General features: G+C 41.9%; 1 protein-coding gene across 2 annotated transcripts in view; it reads right to left on the bottom strand.

The window, feature by feature from the left end:
* mtcl2 (microtubule crosslinking factor 2) overlaps nucleotides 1-13,027 on the bottom strand; it is a 130,352-nt gene that overhangs the window by 15,128 nt on the left and 102,197 nt on the right. The window contains exons 11-15 of one of the 2 annotated variants that reach the window (XM_033629063.2): nucleotides 11,410-11,547; nucleotides 7,517-7,639; nucleotides 7,068-7,298; nucleotides 6,443-6,559; nucleotides 6,189-6,356 (exon numbers count right to left, since the gene is read on the bottom strand). In XM_033629063.2, the coding sequence (XP_033484954.2) occupies nucleotides 6,189-6,356; nucleotides 6,443-6,559; nucleotides 7,068-7,298; nucleotides 7,517-7,639; nucleotides 11,410-11,547 (777 nt within the window). The remainder of the gene's footprint in view (nucleotides 1-6,188; nucleotides 6,357-6,442; nucleotides 6,560-7,067; nucleotides 7,299-7,516; nucleotides 7,640-11,409; nucleotides 11,548-13,027) is intronic. The other variant, XM_033629064.2, reaches the window with a different exon arrangement.

Genomic DNA, 13,027 nt, shown 5'->3' with positions numbered 1-13,027 from the left:
ATAGATACTGCACTGTAGTAGACTGTTAAGATAAATGATCTGATAACAATCAGTTATGTTTATGCAAACAATACCACTGTTTAGTGCAACAGTGGCTCACAGGGCATTATATGCTATTGTGGGCAGCACATCATTTGCCTGCAGTACATTTTTACCGCAACACAACAACTCATTTTATTTTATCTGTTTATGTTATCAGTACCTCATACCAGCTGTTAATTCTAGAGCAACCACAACAGTCCTGAGAGACAAAATGTGTGCCAGGTTTATAAATAAAAACACAGCCCAGATATTATATAATGCATACAGATGTTAAATATAGCAATGTAACTAGCTGATTGTGTTGCAGCTCTGTATTTAAAACTGAAGCTCTGGAGTCCTGTCTCAACCACAATTTTGCTTTTTTCTGTCAGTGGCTGTTAATAAATGTTTTCTAGTATGTGTAAACAAACTCTAAAAAAATACCCAGAACATTTAGCCCACAGAATATTAATATTATTTTGCTAATCAGAGATTTCTTAATTTACCTCTGACTTTCTCAGGTGGGGATCTCACATGGGGACTCAAATGCTGATTTATTTTGACAGCATGTACACACCAATGAGAAAGAGAACTGCATGTGAAAAAGGAAGATGATGAACCAGATTCACAGCTGATTTTAAGGTGGAGAAAAAGGCTGCTGGTTAAAAAAATCATTCATTCAGAGCACATCAATGATTCAGAGTCTGAGCCGGGGATTGTCTGCACACGGTTCACAACATGGAGGTGGCTGAGCTAACAGTGCTAACAGTGCTGACAATGACAACAGTGCTGGCAAAGATGATGGCATTAACCTGGGGAGGAACTGCTGGTAATTGCTGTATGAGTGCAGTGCAGAGCAGCAGTGGTTAGCTAGGCAGTGGAACACACACAAGGATTCCTGTGCACTAACATGCACATGGGCTGAACCATATACCACAACAAAGAACAGAGCAGCTCGGTTTACAACACACACAGAGGGAGCGTGGCTTCATTTCAGGATGCCGTTCTCCACTATATCTTTATATAGCACATGGTCAATTCTTGCTATATTAAGGAAGCAGTGCCTAAGATTTAAGGCAAATCAATGGCGTCTAGTTGCAGATTGCAACCAGCTCAAACTTCTCCAGGTTAGGATTCCTTTGGTGTTCATCATTCAGGAGGTTTTTAATGGGAGCCGAAATCTGCAAAGGTCTCTTCTTCTCAAAACAATCGGACCAGGTGATTAAAACTGGTAAAATCACTGCAAGCAGTCTATGTTACACATCACAGAAGACAGTTGCAAATGTATGTGTTGCACATTTGCGTCTCTGTTGTCTGAAAACACAAATAATCATTGTTTTTCCCAGCCGGCTCCTTTATCATCATCCTCCCGTCGTGAGTGAAATGGATTCAGCAGATGTGATGAGCAAGCAATCAGAACTTCCAGCTGCTCACAACAGGTGTTTGTAACATGTCCCACAGTCACGATGGATGACTGATAAAGGGTGAAAAAAGCAGGCAGTTTTGTACAGCATGCTTTCAAGGCTTTGGAAATCATTTGTACTTCACTGATGGCGTTTGTTTATCAGGCTGAGCGGCGAAGAGAATTTCCTGTCAAGCGACGTGACAGGTAGGACAGTGTTTGAAATTGATTTGACTTGTTTGACAAAGCAACAGCTGGAGGAGCCGCTGCACACTGCCAGGACGCCTGGCACCGATGTGGTTTGGTGGGCTGGTGAATATACACACACACACACACACACACACACACAGGGCAAACTGATGGCATACTTTACAGTGTGCATTGTTGGCAGAGAAGAGATTGGATCCAGCTGTGGCATCTAGGCCAGGGTAACACACCCATACCCCCCCCCCCCCCACCCCCCACCCCCCCCCCCCCCCACACACACACACACACACACACACACACTTTATAGGGCAGAAAAGAGATTAATGGCATTAAGGTGTTGCACAGATGTTAATGTTTCTGTTCTAATTTAACAAAATTTGTGATAAAGTGCAACATAAAAAATGAAATTCATATTTGCGTGTGCGTCCACATCCAGCATGTTTGCACAGCCCGATATGATTAATGGGTTTCACGCAGAATGAATTGCAGCCAGTTGATTTGATTCTTTGATTAAGCCACAGAGGTTTGTCCGTAAATTTAATCTCATAAAAACCTGCTGCTACGTCACATTTAGAGAAAAGCAGAACATCTTATCTCTTTGTAACGCCGCTCGCGTTTCCCATTGGCTGCCAAGAGATGCTGCCAAACCAAACAGAAGACAAATGATCTCGCACCGCAGCGCGAGGGCAGAATCTCATCATGACGGTGATTAACGACTTTGTGTCAGTGTGTGAGTGTGTGTGTGTGTGTGTGTGTGTTTTTGGGTTTCGGTGTTGGTGTGGACCAAAACACATTCTTCATATTGAGGGCATTTACTACTTTACAAAGTTGCATTTCAGTTTTAGAGGCACTTTACTGATTTTCAACAAATGAACTGTGGTAAACTGCCCTCCATCTTGTCAGCACCCAGGTCTCCCTGCTGTAAGATGCGTCACGCTGCCATTTTCCGCTGGCTCTAGGGCTGTGTGGCTCGAACTACACACCGCCACCACACAAAGGGTATAAAAGTGGATTGAGAGAGATAGACGCCCTTCTCTCACTCTCTCAAAGTCAGACCAAACAGATTAAATGGTAAAACCAGGCAGTGCTGATCAAATAAAAACCAAGATTGTGTTACTGTATTACCTATTTCTCACCTTTAGTTTGAAGAAAGGTATTCACACATTCAACTGTCTCAGATGCAGGTGCATTGGACAATATCACTTGAGTCTTTGAACAGAAAATCCCGCACCCTGTACTTGCTCAGCTTCACAATTTATTAGTAAATCTAACATTTCGATCATCCTGGATCTTCGTCGAGAGTGTTAAACACCATAATGGTGTTCAACACTCTCGGTACAGAGACGCCACAGAGACATCGTCATGGCGCGATTGGTTTCCGAGCACCTATTTTTCAGGGAGTTCAACTTCTGGAACGCAGCAGTGCGCACCGCATGTCATGTGATGAGGAACAACTACTCACAGCCGGCAGATATCTTTCCCTTCTCCTGTAAATATCAGTTTGTGATAAATATGGAAAAGTTGATCATTTTTGTGCAGAGCTGCCAGACCTTTTCATTGGTCCCACAGACCACATTCCCACGAATGATAGGCCTACACACAAACAGCACCTGGAAGAAGATCAGCTCCTGACTCAGGATTTCAGGTAAATCGGCTACGACACAATGCGTGTTAAGATTGCTTAGCAACCTCAGATGTAACCTGCCGCTGTGCTCTTAAGAGCTGGCTCACAAAAGGCACAAAAGCAGCACCAAGCGCTCGACCTTGTGTTTTCCAGGCGGCTAAAGACGTGGCATGTGTACAACCCCTTACGCCACCCACCAGCATGAGCGTGTATTTGTTGTAGGTTTTCTGCCTCTTGAGCTAAAGCAAATGCCACAGTTCTTTTCCCCTGTTTTCTCTGGTCATATAGCACCAATTTCAAAAGCATTTGTGTCTTTCTACTGCATAGACAGCCTTGTTTTATGAAAAGACAGTCTTTCCTGTAGATTAGAATTAGCATTAGCATTAGGCTAAAGGAATTAGATTCTGGTTAGGGATTAAAGACGTATCTATATACGTTAACCTACTGAAAAACTATCACATTGCATTGAACAATTTCTCTTTAACATTCCATATAATTTCATGCTTGGTCCTTCTCTAAATGTTTCTTGACTTATATATGCATTTAATTATGCATTTAATCTCTAATTGTTTCTGGTGTATCTGATATGTAATACCTTTGTGACTGGTTGTTGCAGCCTGTGGCTGTAATATAAAAATGCTGCCAAACGTATCATTTGTTTAATGTTTATCACTCATCTCTGACTGAACTGTAGCTGCTTTTGTGATCAAGTTTGTGCTCAAAGTGTGCAGCACTTAAAAGGGAAATTAGATTTCATGCTCTTGTGCACCTGTATTACAGTTATGTAAGTAGATTATGTGTATATGATTAAGTATAATTTACTTTCCATCTACCTCAGTCAGTGACTTCCTTTATTTTCCAGACTGCCTTTTAACAAACTCAGTGGGACAGGAGTTAATTTGTTGTATTCAGTAAATGAAGGAAAACAAGAGACACAAAAAGGTCTTTTTGGTGCTGCATTGCATTCTGGTATATTCCCTGGATCTTCTTTTAGACTGCTTTAACAATTTGCAACTTTTAGACTCAATTTTGGCAGCTGGAAATGTCGCAACACAATACTACAGTGTCATCCTTCCCTCCTTTTTACCTCCTACAAAGGTTAAACTAAGGTGAGGTTGCTGTGGATGGCGTAATTTGCTTTCATGGTTTAGCAGGTTTTTAAGTCATGTTGTAAGAACTTAATGTTGAAATAAAAAAAAACATGTTTTTGCAAACAGACATGCTCCAGCCTGTGTTAATGCTGCTCGTGCTGTTTCTATTAGGGACAAAGGTAGACCTGCAGGTTTGGTCCTGCCCCAAAATCTACAGTAAGCTCACATTTTGTAGAAAAAAAAAACTGCATTTATGACAGATGTCTCACAACAACAGATAGTAGAATGATAAATACTCTAGGAACAAAGGTAAAAACACATGAAAAGGCTTTTTTTTAATTGCCAAACTTCAACAGGCCTCTCTGTGTCCTCTCTCTTTCTTTTATCTCTCTCTCTTCTCTCTCTCTCTCTGTCTCAATTACCGGGTGGTAGCACACAGGCTGTGTTCTATCTCAGAGGCTGTTAATTAACACTGACACAATTACTGCCTCTGCTGCTGTTATGAAACACACAGGGAGACAATGAGAGAGGAGAGGAGGATAAAACATTAAAAAGCATTACTCACAGACTGCAGACAGACAGGGAGAGAGGGAGGGAGGGAGGGAGGGGATGGCAGGCTCTGATGGACAAATAAGCCACTTGACAGTTTGAGAAGCAAAAATTGACCACCTAGGATGTCATCGATTTCAAGAACCACTTGTCAACATTTTATTTGCCTCTTCAGAGCAGGAACACCCCAAATAATTCTCTTTTCATCTGTCTGTATCCTTACAGGTCTACTGTAACTGCCCGGTCTGCTGGATTCACAAGTGGCTTGTTTATTTTGTCAGACTTGGTGGTTGTAACATCAGCAAACTTTTCTGTAGTCCATGTGCTCCTGCGCTGATTTATTGAGGATCTCCCCACTCCATTGATTTTTCTTCTTGTCCTGAATTTGTTCCATTCTGCTAAACCTTCCCAACATCTGAGTATCTGATCTTTTTTAAATGTCAAGACACAAAACTGCAGAGCAACTAAAGGAAACTGGATCATCCTATTCCTTTAATGGACAACACAGAGGTTGTAGAATATAAAATCAAAGCAGTATGATGTGTTTTGTACATTGTTGCATCAGACCCCCCATCTCATTACACCAATTCAAGTTTGTGTCTCTTAATGGACTGCACTGTGGTTCACTCTGAATGGAGCAAAGGACTGAGGCCAAGTTTTGTTTTACTGAGTAACATTAAAAAACATGTTGATTGATCTCAAGTTATATATTATGTATCACTACTGTCTTTAACAGCTGTGTTTCAAATAGGAAGTGTTCCTCTACAACATTCATTTCCATGACTAAATAAGCAACAACCAAGAAAAAGACTGTTAGTTCTGTTAGAGTTTAACACTCATTAGCTCTGCTTAGCTGCTTCATCATCACAGCAGTGTGGGTGGAGTTTGATCAGAGTTGACTGATAATGGCTTGGCAACATGAATCCAAAATCGTCATTGGTGCACAGAAATATGTGACATCACTTTTATTCCACAGTTGTGAGGCATGTTCAATTTGAAGGCAGTTTCCTTGAAATGGTGTGTATGGTGGGCATGTCAGAGGTGCACCCAATCAGCAGTGACGTGTATATAGACCAAATTCTAGCAGCTCTTTACTTATTACACATACAGTTTTTGTTTTTATTTTACACTTGCTTTGGCTGTGTGACATGTTTCCTGTGCCAATAAATCCCATTTGAATTGTGATATAATGGAAACTTTTCTATCACCAGCAGAAGATATTGTGTTCATGTAGGAGCCCATTACTCATACTTAAATTACTTTTCCTGTCAGAACTTATAGAAACACTTCCTACCTGCGTAATGAGGCTCTTTAATTCGGTCCTCTCCACCTCCCATGATGCCTTGGCCTTTGCGAACTGCTGGGTGAGTTCTTGGGAACCTTGTCGCTCCTGTCGCAACTCTCCACTCAGATCCTGCAGCGCCACCTTCAGGTCTGCCAAGGTGCTGCTCACGGCGCTAGACTGCGGGGGAAGATACGCATTTAAGAGTGTGAGTATGTGGGCGTATGTGTGTGTGTGTGTGGGTGGGTGTGTGTTACTCTACCAACCTTGATAGTGGGGCTGAGTGGCTGTTCGTCTGCAGCAGCCCTCTTGTCAGTCTGGTGGGCGGGGCTTGCCAGGTTCTCCTCCTCCAGCAGCAGGTAGAGGTCCTTCAGACTGTTCATCTAAGGAACCAATCACAGAGCAGGATCACCTGTCAATTATTTATCATGGCCTCTAATATTATGTAACACACACTTAGAGGTGATCTCCTACAGTAGGACAATTTTATAATTTTTCCTTTTTTTCTAATGTACAAATGTCCATTCAGATACAAAATCCAAAATTTAGCACAATACAATACATTACATTTCACATTTTATGTTAAAAAACTCACATTGTGTTGTGTCGGAGTCATTTGTTTTCTGCACCACATTCAACCACAAAACATGTTTCTTAATGTTTTCACTGGTACAAAACCTGAGGTTACATCACTTTTACATTTCTGAGGACAAATGGAGATATCCTTTGAGGCTTTGAAGACAATGGAGTATTGATTTTTAGATACACAGCCTAGCTGCTAAATAAATAAATATCTTGTTCAAAATGAGGATATGCTGTATGTCAACAGTGTGGACAGTCAGCTATTGACTCTGCCAGAAGAAAAGCTTTTTTCTTTCCATCCCCTCCTACCTCCAAGATGTCTTTCCACTCTGTGTCCTTCCTGCAGCCCAGCCTCCACTGTTTGAGGAAGCAGCGCAGTTTGAGGCTGAGCAGTAGCAGGGCCTGTTTGAGGTGCTGAGACTCCTGGACCAGCAGAGTCCTCTCCTGGCTCCATAACTTCTGCTGAAGCCGAGCCTGGAGGCCCAGACTCTGCAACTGGAAGTCCCGACGGAGCAGAGCCTTCTGGTGCTCATCCTGGAGCTGAGAGGGGAGGATGGTTTGAGACAGAACAATAAGAAGGGGCTTTCATTGTTTTTCAAGACTTAAGGCACCAAGATACAACAGCACTTTAGTGGGTTCTTCTGCACAATTCTCTATAAACTGGTGTTTCAGTGTGTCTGTGTGAATTATAGGAGTGTTATTAACAGGTTTAGTTCAATAATTTGAGTGTCTTCGCAGTGTTTAGTGCTGAGACTGACCTGTGTGAGTTTAAGAGTGGTTTCTCTCTGAGCCTGCCTCTCCTTCTCCAGCTCCCCCTGAGTGCCAAGAGCCGACTCCTCTGCTTCAGACAGCCGAACCTGGAGGTCACTGAACTGGATGCACTGGAAGACAGAAAGAGGAAGATGAGGACAGGATGAGTAGGGGAAAAAATAGGAAGGGAGGAGGGTGGAGTGAAAGAAAAAATAAGAATAAATGGAGGGAGAGAAAGAAGTAAAGGAGCAGTAGATAGGGAAAAATTGGTGAGTAGGAAAAAAGGAGAGAAGCAGGGAGAGATTAAAGAAAAGAATAAGATGTAATGGGAGGAGAAGTGGTGAGGGGAGGGGGAGTTAGAGGGATGTAAAAAAGAGAGGAACAGTCAAGTGTGAGAAGCACGTAACATGGCAGTTTTGTGCTAGAACACCCTTTAAATCACACCTTGGCTGTGGCACGCTACTGTATGCACACACACACACACACACACACACACACACACACCTCATCTCACGCACTCCCCCATGCCTCATTTGGCTGCTGAGTGAGTGCAATCCATCGACCCACCACTGTACCATTAATGTCCTCTTTCACCCTCCACTGGGCTCAGCCTCTGCCCTCCATCACCCTCCACCCTGAGCACCACCCGGGCCGCTCACAGCCTCCACTGCCAGCCTGAAAAACGACTCTGACCTCTGTTCCAGTATGACTCACTGTTGTGAAAAAGCGGCAGCTGCTCATGCAATGTGTGCAAAATCATTAAAAACTGTGGCAACACAAAAGCAAACGTGTGAAGACTGAGTGTATTTAAATACACTAATAACACCACTTTGATGATACAGTGTAAGAATGACTTAGACTCATCTGTCTTTAATTCTCTTTAAGATATTTAACAAGAAAACAAGTGTTTGCGAGGTTAAATGTGACTATTCCAATGCCAGAAAAGTTACAAGTACTTTCTTATGGTGTAAATAAGGCAGGGTCACCTACCATAAATCAATAGTTCGATAGTTTAGGAGACTTGCTTTTAGCTGAGACACGATTCCACTCTTATGTTTGTGCAGTAAGTTTGGAGCTAGAGACTTTGTCCTAAGTTCAAAATTACGCTGAACAGCATCTCTTAAGATCACTAATTGACATGTCTCTTTTAATTTGCAGATAAACTGAAATGTAAAATCTTAGAGTTGTGGTTTCACTATTTCTTGGCAACCAGCAGCTGGACAGAGTGACGACTAGATTCCAACAAGTTACTGCGGCCAAAGAGAAATGGTTACAGCACGCAATTCCCCATAAAACCACAACTCTGGATTTGCCGGTCGGTGTGTTTTTGAATTTTGAACAGAGCCAGGCAAGCTGTTTCTCCCTGCTTCCAGCCTTTATGCTTATCTACTCCCGCCTCTCGCTACATATTGAACAGACAGATTTGAGAGTGAAATCAATCTTTTCATTTAACTCTCTGCAAAACAAACAAACAAACAAAAAACACCAATTTGATTTACCGCCTTGCAGTTGTATGCCACCATGAAGCACTCAAGTTTCACTTACAGATTACATCCATGTCTGTGAAAGCATTGATGCTTCACACACATCTCCACTGGCAGCACAAAAGATCTATACAATCAGCACAGTTTCAAGATTAGAGTCACCAACTCGAATCTGACCAAAGTCTCCCCTTCTGTTTCTAAATGATGGTGCTGAATAATGGCCAGAAAAGTGTTTTTATGGAACATTATGATGACACAATGAAGCTGACCTTTGACCTTCTGGATATAAAATATCATCACTTCATCCTTTTATTCTATTAGATTTTTTTGTGAAGTGTTGTCATAATTAGCACATGAATTCTTTAGTTATGGCCAAATACATGTTTTGTGAGGTCACAGTGACCTTAACCTTTGACCACCAAATTATAATCAGTTTATTCTGGAGTCCAATTGGAGGTTTGAGCCAAATTTGAGAAAACTTCACCAGAGTGAGACATACGCAAGGTCACAGTAAACTTTGACGTTTAACTACCAAATTGTGATCAATGAATCCTTGACTCAAAGTGGATGTTTCTGCCAAATTTGAAAAAGTTCCCTCAAGGTGTTCTTGAGGTAATATGTTAATGGGACTGAGAAGGATGCAAGGTTACACTGACCTTGACCTTTGACTATCAAAATCATATCAGTTAGTCGTTCAGTCCAAGTGGACGTTTGTGCCAAATATGAAGAAATTCACTCAAGGCGTTCTTGAGATATTGCATTCACAAGAATGGGACGGACAGAAAACATAATGCCTCCGGCCACGGCTATGTCACCAGGAGGTATAAAACAAAACACACAAACAACAACAAAGAACAAAACAAAAAGCACATTGATCTGAATACTGAGTGTATGTAAACACTGGATGTGGGTGCTGCTGTGTCACTGCTACAAACAACTGTTCCTCTGTAATATATCTGACACTCTTGTTATCTTTCTCCTTCATTCTATTTCAGTCTCTCCCTCTTCCATTCATCCGCTCAGGATAAAGATGCAGACACACACACAGCCCTGGTTACCATGGAGACACGCCAGCAAAAGGTCAACCAAACAAAGGTCTTTTCTTCCCGTCAATCCCACAGCTGACGGTGAAGTCACTGTTTATGTTTGTTTACAACAGTGTTGCTAGCATAAGTTCGCCATCACTGTACCACATCAGCAACTTCAAGCTACAATGTGTGTGTCTGTGTCTGTGCAAATATGCACATAAATGAGCTTTTAATTAACCTTTGCAGGGCTGTCTGTCTTCATGTGTTTGCTCAAGAACAAGTGATGTGAGTATACACAGCACATGTTTAATAGAGGCCCATCTTCAGGGGCATAATGAGAGTTTTTCTATCAGATTCAGTAATGCCAATAAACATTTAATATTACTAGTGGATGGTATGAGTTCGTTTCTGACCCAAGAAACAGAATTTTAAGCCTCCAATTCATAATACAAGGTCCACTTAACAATGTTTTTCCAGAGCTTTTACCCACATTTTAGATTTTCCTCAGCAGATGGAGCTTATTCACTTGTCACTGAAATGGCTCAGTTGCCATTATTTAAACCATCTTTGAAGACAGGAGGCAGGACTTAATCCACCATATACAAGCAATGACCCATTATCATGTAACCAAAGTTCTCTCCCACTGAAGAAGATCGAGAAGTATGGCTGAAAACTTTGGAAAAAACTAGTAGGTGGACCTTGAGTTAATTAGAAACATTTACTTTGACAAAAAAAGATGGACACCCCTGATTAGTGTCACCAGTTCAGTATCTGACCAAATGTCTTCCTTCTATTCCTGACTTATGATGTGAATAGTGGCCGAATAAGTGTCTTAACAGAACATCATGATGTCATGGTGAAGTTGACCTTTAGCCCTTAGGAAATAAAATGTCATCAACTCATCAATTAGTGTATGAATTCTTGAGTTATGACCAAAAATGTGTGTCATGAGGTCGCAGTGACCTTGACCTTTGACCACCAAATTCTAATCAGTTCATCCAAGTGAATGTTTGTCCCAAGGTTGAAGAAATTCCTTCAAGGCGTTCACGAGATATCACGTCCATGAGAATTAGAAGGACAAATAAACTGAAAACATAATGCCTACGGCCACGGCTGTCACCAGCGCGGAGGCATGAAATTATCAGTAACAGTCCCTTTTCACATTTACTGTCAGCTTCTTTAGTTACTTTATCATCTGGGACAGGCTTTAAAGGAGCACACGAGACCTTCTGTTTTTTTGCCCTGAAGGAATTTTTAGACTGTGACCAGCTAAAAGCTTTAGTGTTTGTCTGCCTGTGTCTGGAAAGACTGAGAAACTTTGGCTTCAGGCTCGAGTGTGTTAGTTTGTGCCTGTCATGATGTGAATGGTCGTGATTTTGAGCGACTCACCAGCGCATCATCTGCCTCCTTCTCTCCCTGTTCCAGCTGGCTGTCTTCCTGCTTTTGCGTCTCATTGCTGTCTGATTGGCTGTCCTCCTCAGTTTGACCTTTCATCTCCGGCTCTGATTGGTCCCTATAATCAGGCTGCTGCATGCATGCATGGGCAGGTTAATGAATAAAAAAAACCCAAACAAAAACAAACAAAAAAATCACAGAGGAGAGAGGGAGAGACAGGGGAGAAGGAGACGTGGAACAAAAACAAAAAGGAGGGGAGTGATAGAAATGAAAGAAAAACAAGACAAACAAACACAACAATAAGAATAAAAAACAATTCAACCAAAATGGCGTCCATCCGTGTGACAACATTGAGAATAATGAAAAACGAAAAACAGAAACAGCTGAGTATGGATCTCACAAGACGAAGAAAAGGATGTAGAGGAAAAAGAGCTTGGTCAAAGAGGAGAAGGAGAGAGTGGAGAAAAGAAAGAACAGGAGGATGGAGGGTAGAATGAACGGCTGAGGGGGGAGGAGAGGAAAAGGAAATGGAAGAGGACACAGAGTATTGGGAAGGAAGGAGAGACAGGGAAGAAACAGCAATTGGAGATAGAGGAGGGAAGAGAGAGGGAAAGAGGGAAGAAATAAGACCAGAAGGAGTAAGGCAGTTAGGATGAAAAGTCAGAGCGAAGGGGCGACGGAGCAACAAGGTGAAGGAGAGGAGAGAGAAACAAGTGCAGGTGGGGAAGCGAAGCAAGGAGAAAGGAGAGGAACAGAGTGGGAACAAGGAAAGGAAAGGGATGTGAGGTGAGCAAGGAGGAGTCAGAGGAATTAGGGATAAAGAGATGACAAAGAGATGGAAGCGTGAGGAGTTGGAGAAGGAAGGAGGGGATGAAAGTGAAGTGCAGAAACCGACGGTTATGGTGCCCGTGCAGAGAGAAAGAGGGAAGGAGGAAGGGACGAAGGGAAGGGGACAGGGACAGAGGAAAAGGAGGGAGAGATCGGAGGGGAGTTGGGACTCAGAATTGGCCTCTAATGGAGTCTAAACATTGAAATGTATTATGTTAAAACTTTGTATAATTTCATCACAGCCTCCTCCAGACAGGCAAATCAGATTAGGTCAGAATAGAAAACACAGACTTTTAAAAGAAACAAGTTTCTCTTGTTGTAAAGGCAGCACACCAAATTGCAAACACATCCATCTTAAGTCAATTTTGTCCACTATTGAGTCTTGAACATCTTCTTGTTTTTTTTTCAAACACGGTAAAAGAATTACCAGTGTGGTGAGAAAATGATGGATTCTCATCAGAACTGAAGTTGTTAAAAATAATCTTCCTGACAGTCGAGTATAAACTGAAAGTCTCTGCTGATTCCAATGTGTATTTATAACTGTGGGTCCTATACTGAATTTGGACCATTATAGAGTGGAAAATACAATAGATGCTCAGAGTAAATTATAAATCATTGACAGTTGACTCAGTGATTTGAATGCCCCAGTGGACTGAAATGCGATTTATGAGTTAAGATTGGAAATCTGTTTAGACTGAGCTCATCTGTCTCATCTGCTGCTTTAAGAAACCTGTGTGGTGAACTCTTCAATCATAATCCCTGGTAGATACCTGTACCATTTTTT

Source organism: Epinephelus lanceolatus, chromosome 8 (assembly GCF_041903045.1).
Source record: "Epinephelus lanceolatus isolate andai-2023 chromosome 8, ASM4190304v1, whole genome shotgun sequence".
Lineage (NCBI taxonomy): Eukaryota > Metazoa > Chordata > Actinopteri > Perciformes > Serranidae > Epinephelus > Epinephelus lanceolatus.
The sequence above is the reverse complement of the archived record's forward strand: the minus strand, read 5'-3'. Positions and strand labels throughout refer to the sequence as shown.